The following is a 6,799-nucleotide window of genomic DNA, read 5'->3' on the forward strand; positions in this document are numbered from 1 at the left end:
TGGTACTCTCCCTTGGGTCTCCTGAGTCTTGTCCTGAGTCTTGTCCTTAGTCTTGTCCTGAGTCTTTCCCTGAGTCTTCCTGGTCCCTCGAGTTCCCCGTGTCTCTCTTGTCGCCTGAGTTCCCCGTGCCTATTCATGTAAGTTTTTGCTGCCCCGTCAGCTTGTTTATTTTGTACTTTTATTTTCCATTAAAACATATTTTTTGTATATCTGTCGAGTTGAGTCCCTGTTCTGCACTCTGGGTTCGCTGCTAACCGCAAACTACGACAAGCTGCAATTTCAACAACTGATTCTGCAGCTCTTTCATATGTTTATCTTCGCCTTCCATCTCTTCCTGGTATTTGGCCAGGTGATGGAGATAATGACATTCCCACACATCAGAGGCGCTGCCAGGTAAATCAAGATTGTCTATCATTAACTGTTTTACCTTCTCTGGAGCGCCCTCCAGCAAGGCCTTTCTAAACAGTTCCCTCTGGAGGTCATCACCATTGGGATGAGATCCAGTAGCAGAAATCCAATTGGACTTAGCTGATGACAAATGATCCCTTGGGGACATGTTTGGGTCAAACTTTAGGGTGGGAATAGTTGCTGCTCGGGGAAGGGGAAACATTTGTCTCAAACTGTCAGATAACTGATTCAACACCCAGGCAAATGGCACATGATCTGCAGTGTCCTCTGTTTGTGTTGCTCGTTCAACATCTCTGAGATCCCATGCCGTCATGACACGTGCAGCGACGGTGCGAAAATCCCCAATAGTGAGCATTTGCCCCCCTGTTAATTAATCTAGTTTTGAGAGCCACTTCCCAGCCCCCTCTGATATAGGAGGAAGCTTTTCCACAACAGCTTGTAAATCCCCAAATGCCCATGGCTTATATCTTCTCCCTCCATGATCAGTCAACAATGTCAATTGTTTATCATAACAAAACACATCTGTAGTGGGGGGTGCACTCAGGGTCAACTCACACTCCCTTCTCTTCTCATCCACCCTTGTGACCACACCATGCTGTTTCAGAGTCGATCCACCTGCTCCCGTGACCTGAGGCCTTTCCTGTCCACTGACTGTCTCATGTCCCCCAGCTGACCTCTGACCTGGGGTACTATACCAGGGAGTAGCTTCTCCCAAGCTGTAACTTGATTCATCATGTCTCTCTGCCCCTCCTATGTTAAATCCTTCATCATGCGTTAACTCAAGCTTTGCTCCTTCTGCTGTTTTAAATATGACCAATCTCCACCTTCCCACCTTAATCTCTGTTGAAACGGTTCTAACTTGTTCATGTCACTTGATGTGCATGCATGTATTTGTTTTGAGGGGTTATAAATGAAGGGATTAGTGCTCATGTTAACTTGTCTGCATGTGTGTAAATTCTCTGCAATGTCAACATCCAATTCACCTGCTTTTACAGTCAACACTGGATACAATCCGCTAATAGGAGCCACACAGCCCAACGGAGAGGCTGTCTTCCCTTCTCCATAAGGGGGAGGGGTGTGCCCTGCTCCCAGTTCAGCCTGTTTTTTCAGCGAAGCTTCAGCCCCCCCACAACAAATCAGCGCATCAAATAATATTCTTTGTTGTCTTTCCAGCTCCCGTTTCAACTTTCTCTGTCTGGCTCTCTCCAACAAAGACTCTGTCTTAATCTTTTCCTCTATCTGAGCCAACTCTGTCTTTATTTCAGCACGACCAGACTTCAGAACCACCTTCAAAGACTCCTTTTGTCCTTTACTGGCTTGCTTCAAAACAACACTTTCCATAGATTCCCTCATAATTTTCTGCGCTTTCGGCACATCTTCCGCCGGTACTCTCTGTGCCACAACAACCAAGTCCAAATCTATCTGCTGTTGTAGAGATTTCCACTCGTCACTACCTTTTAAAATGCCCATCTCGCTGTTCTGCTCCATCAGTCAACTATAATAAATATCCCCAACACACAAGATATTATATTCACTTGAGCTGTAAAAGCAAGGAGACTGTGCTTTGAAGGCCCTGCCTTCCAAGATAACCCAAGATTAGTGCTATTTTCAACCCCTCAATACAAACCACCTCATAAACATCTGCAACACCTGTCACTTGGGACGACCACAACAACACCACACACTCCTACACTTTTTATTTCACACACCCACTAACTCTCCTCTTTTTTTCTTTTTTAATCCACCTTTCAAATGTTTTTTTCCAAAAGCAAATCCAGTCTGCAGCCAAAACGTTTGCCTTTAGAATGAAAATGAATGTATGGCATACTGTTCAGCAATCATTCAACTACAGTGACACCATCCACAGCCTTTATGTGAGTTTTAATCTGACGGTTGTCCAACGGCTGAGCACCGATTGACTTTGGTCCGCCCGTTCCGCAAACAGCAAGCAATCAGGCCCAACGCTCACAGAATTACACACCCTCGACGTACACATTCACCTCTTTTTTTTTTACAACTTCCACTCGGCCATGCACTCAAAAAATCTGTAGTTTCTTAATATATGATTCACACAGCGTGGAAGTGAACACTCTACGTCCACATGTATAGTGTGTGTGCATGTGTGTGTGTGTAGGCGTGTTTTATTTATTTATTTTTTCTTTCAGCTGTACTCCGTGTGTGTGTGTGTGTGTGTGTGTGTGTGTGTGTGTGTGTGTGTGTGTCTCCTGCTGTGTGCACGTGCCTGCTCCCTCAGACACAGAGCACAGACTGCAGTCAGAACACAGTTTTGCGACTACTCCCAACAGTGGCGCTGCCCAAGATGAAATTGGCAAAAAACAGGCAACTGTCCCTCATATGAATAGATATTCTAAGGTTGTTATAGCACTTCCAGTATTTTTTATTATGATTTATAATATTATTGAAATTACTAGAGAAATACCACTCTCACAGAAAATCTCCTTTCCTCCCCAGGTTCTATGGGAAAAAAAAAACACAAATATGTGCTCGTTAGCCGACTCTCCCAGACGTACAGTATAAATATAGTAAGGCGTCTCCAACTTCAACAAAAAAAACTCTAATGCTTTTCCAAGATAAAACCAACTACAGACGATCAACTATCTTTTCTCACTTTAAGAATTATTCATTATTATTATTATTATTATTATTATTATTATTATTATTATTATTATTATGTCAAAAATACTCTGGTTTCATCACCAACTTCTCAGAGGCACAACTTATTAGTTCCACAACACAACTTCCAAATTCTTCTACAGTTACAACTTTTTGACCAGATTAAAAATTAAAAACCAATTCTTCCAGAGACTTCAACTCTATATTTACTTCCAGACTTCAACTGGCAACCCCAGAGACTTCAACTCTGCATTTACTTCCAGACTTCAACTGGCAACCCCAGAGACTTCAACTCTGTATTTATTTCCAGACTTCAACTGGCAAAAAATTCAGGGAACTTCAATCCCTGGCGTGTTCGAAGGTCCCTATCCCCTTCAGGCACACGTTTCCTAGCGGCGGACCGTCTCGTCAGACAGATTCCAGGCTGCCAACCCGAGATACCTTACACAGACTTCAACTGTGTTACCAAATGTTAAACCTTACTCAAACTTCAACTGAGCATTTGACAGACTTCCACTGCTCTTAACACAATTCTATGCACACATCTTATAAATTTAGTGGTCTGACAGCGTGCCTCAACCCCTCTAAAAGCTAGGTGCAGATTTTAATTAAAAAGGCTCTGCTTACCTGTTAGATTTGTGGCCACATTTGGGGTTGGAGCACAGCACCGGACCTGGTCCAATTCTGGAAAGACCCAGCTGCCCTCGCGATCCCGGACCGAGCCCCCAAGCTGTTAAGAATGAGTGCCGGTTCGTTCTTCCCGGATTGGTTTATATCGGAGGGAAAGACCAGGCTTCCTTCAGGTTTAACACTATTTATTTTCCCAAACAGATGGATGCACAGAATACAAGCAGATCTGGAGAAGCGGACCCAGTATGACAGAAGCCGGTTCTGAAAAACAAAGGAAAAAGTGTCTCCTTATAACACCTGGGGGCCTCCCCCCGGGAGATATTTTGACCTTCTGCACAGGAAGACCACATTTCACCTCCTCAGGCAGGCAGAGGCGCTTCTATGACTCAATGTACAATGTTATCTCTTGGTGCCTCCAAATGGTGAGAGTTTTCTTAGAGGCCCTACAACATTCCTAAAGTTATCCTTCAAATGAGGCTGTCTTGTAAACTTTTCCTTTGACCTTCCAGATATACACCGAGCACTACTGTTTGCTAACACTTAGCATGATAAAAACGGCTACAAATTGTGGGATTAGCTTACTTACCGCCTTTGTTTGACGTTGTACGACTGTAAACTTCTGTGATAAATCCACAACACCAAATACTGTTCCTCGGTATGCAATGAAATATGCAGTATAAAGTTTAGAAAAGTGCTAGAAGCCAAGGAGGTTGCTTCTAGCTGCTTAGCTTCTTTGGACGTCACTGTTGAAACTCCAGTAGACGCTGATTGGCTGGAATGAAAGTTCACCTGTGATTTCATTGGTTGAATTTTTTACCTCTTTGAAAACTCCAGTCATTGCTACACAAATCACATGAAACAGGTCTGTTTTGATATGTGTGTGTGTGTGTGTGTGGGGGGGGGGGGGGGGTCCCTCTTCCTCCACCTCCACTCTGCATGCATTACAGACAGGTAGACAGCTGCACTCAGGCTGACAGTTTATCATAAAGCAGGAGATAACAAGATATTTTGCTTGGGCATTTGTGCAGTTGCCCTAACTGCGCAGCAAAGATTTTCTTGTGCGCAGAGAATGTGCGAGCAGTGCATGATTGTGGTGGCGCACAGCTTAGCTTGTTTAAATGTCTGGGACCTGCTGACAGCAGGCAGTGTTGTCAGATGAGAAATGTTGGATTATCGTACTAAAGACATAAAATTATCATATTTTGAAGGAAATTATCGCACACCCGTCATAACCAAAATAACAAATCTATCGGTCTTTTGCACGTGACGTCACGCCTATGCTGGGCGCCATATTGGGGGGATTACCGTCGTGAGCAGTACTGATAGCAGCGTAGCTTTTCCGAGTTAGCTTCAGTTCTTTTTCCACCTTAAGCCGAGTGTGCTTTTAAATTCAAAAATGGCTCGTTGGTGTTGCATAAAAGGCTGTTCGAGTAAAACAGGACACTTTGGCATAAAGTTTTTCAGGTTTCCCGTCTATAGAAAAGACCGTGGACAGCAAATGGAAGATCTAAGCAGGAGACGCAGGTTGGCCTGGGTTGCAGCTGTCAGGCGCAAGGAGATCACATTCAATCAGATATCAGCGAACATGCGTGTTTGTTCACTGCATTTTCATAAAGGTAAGCTGATTTTTTATTTAATGCTTTGTTTCTCTATTATTCTGTGATGCTACAGTTATCTATAAGTACTTTATTTATATCCTATTTATATACAAGACGTACTTAAATAAACGAATAATGAACTAGGTCTGAAAACAGAGCTAAGTCAGATTTAGACTAAAAATACTGTCTAAGTCTGAACTAAACCAGGGCTAAAATAGCAATAAGCCAGAACAACTAGCAGGATTTAAGATCTGTCTTGACATATCACAGCTGTCATCTGTCATTCATCTGTCATCTCTATGTGATTGCAGGTCAGTCAGCTTATGAGATGATGGAAAGTGATGCGGACTGGGCTCCATCTCTACGTCTGGGTCACACTGACGTTAAACCGACTGACGCAGCACGCTATGCAAGACGACGTAAACGAGACCAGCAACGTAACAGCACATCACAGGAAGCTGAGTTAGTGGCGCAGCAGGATGAAGACGTTTGTGGCCATCATGTCCTGGAGGAGGCTGATCTGTTTGCTGAGGTGCAGCTGGAATGCGTTTCAGATCCGACTGATGAATCTGAACAGATTGCTGAACAGGGGACTGTCATCCCTGAATGTGAAGCATGTGCCCTTAAGTCGGCAGAAATAAATAGACTCAGAGAAGAAAATGGAGAACTGAGGCAGCAGGTGAACAGAGTTAAGTTCAGTGATGGCTTTTTTTCCGAAGATGACAATGATAAAGTAAGACATTATACAGGACTGCCTAATCTTCAAACCTTCATGCAAATACTGTCACTGCTGGTTTCTGTCACAAACCCCAAAAAGACACTTCTCACACCATATCAAATGCTGCTTCTGACATGTATGCGGCTAAGACTCGATGTACCTGTTTATCTCCTTGCTGATCTGTTTTTTGTTTCACCTAGTACTGTCTACAGGGCTTTCAGCGATACTGTGTCACAATTATATACAATCCTGCAACCTTCTATTGTGTGGCCAGACAGAGACACATTGCGTAAAGTTATGCCACACGAGTTTGTGCATTCATTTGGAAATAAGGTTGCTGTGATTATTGATTGCTTTGAAATTTTTACAGAGAGACCATCTAATGTCAAAGCCCGGGCCCAGATGTTTTCAAGTTATAAGCACAACCACACCATGAAGTACCTGATAGGAATTACACCCAGAGGAGCCATCTGTTTTTTGTCCAAAGGATGGGGGGGGGCGTACAAGTGACAAGCATATCACACTTAATAGTGGATTTCTTGATAAATTGTTGCCAGGGGACATTGTTTTGGCTGACAGAGGTTTTGATATTCAAGAACATGTTGGGATGTTGTGTGCTGAGGTGAAACTCCCTGCTTTTACAAAAGGCATGTGTCAGCTAGATGCAAAAAACGTGGAGGAAACTAGAAAAATAGCACATCTGAGAATCCATGTTGAAAGGGTGATTGGAAATGTATGTCAAAAGTATAAGATCTTGTCAGGTACAATGCCAATCTCTCTGATACTGCCATGTGAGTGTGAGGATGTAACG

At 43.4% G+C, this 6,799-nt stretch overlaps 2 protein-coding genes across 2 annotated transcripts in view; one reads left to right on the forward strand and one right to left on the reverse strand.

The window, feature by feature from the left end:
- Positions 1 to 6,799, reverse strand: part of pik3r6a (phosphoinositide-3-kinase, regulatory subunit 6a) — a 93,888-nt gene that overhangs the window by 34,525 nt on the left and 52,564 nt on the right. The window lies entirely within an intron of this gene.
- On the forward strand, positions 4,961 to 6,792 carry LOC119422587. Its single transcript, XM_037689967.1, has 2 exons — positions 4,961 to 5,288; positions 5,582 to 6,792. Exons 1-2 carry the CDS (start codon positions 5,069 to 5,071, stop codon positions 6,496 to 6,498), a joined length of 1,137 nt encoding a protein of 378 aa, XP_037545895.1. The 5' UTR covers positions 4,961 to 5,068; the 3' UTR covers positions 6,499 to 6,792.

This window comes from Nematolebias whitei, chromosome 16, assembly GCF_014905685.2.
Source record: "Nematolebias whitei isolate Nwh7 chromosome 16, NemWhi1, whole genome shotgun sequence".
NCBI lineage: Eukaryota > Metazoa > Chordata > Actinopteri > Cyprinodontiformes > Rivulidae > Nematolebias > Nematolebias whitei.

What these genes read in the sequence shown, in the direction of transcription:
- LOC119422587 (XM_037689967.1), top strand. Translation starts at nt 5,069, where the DNA reads ATGGCTCGTTGGTGTTGCATAAAAGGCTGTTCGAGTAAAACAGGACAC. An exon ending in TTCACTGCATTTTCATAAAG is followed by an intron (nt 5,289 to 5,581) that starts GTAAGCTGATTT and finishes ATGTGATTGCAG; the next exon opens with GTCAGTCAGCTTATGAGATG.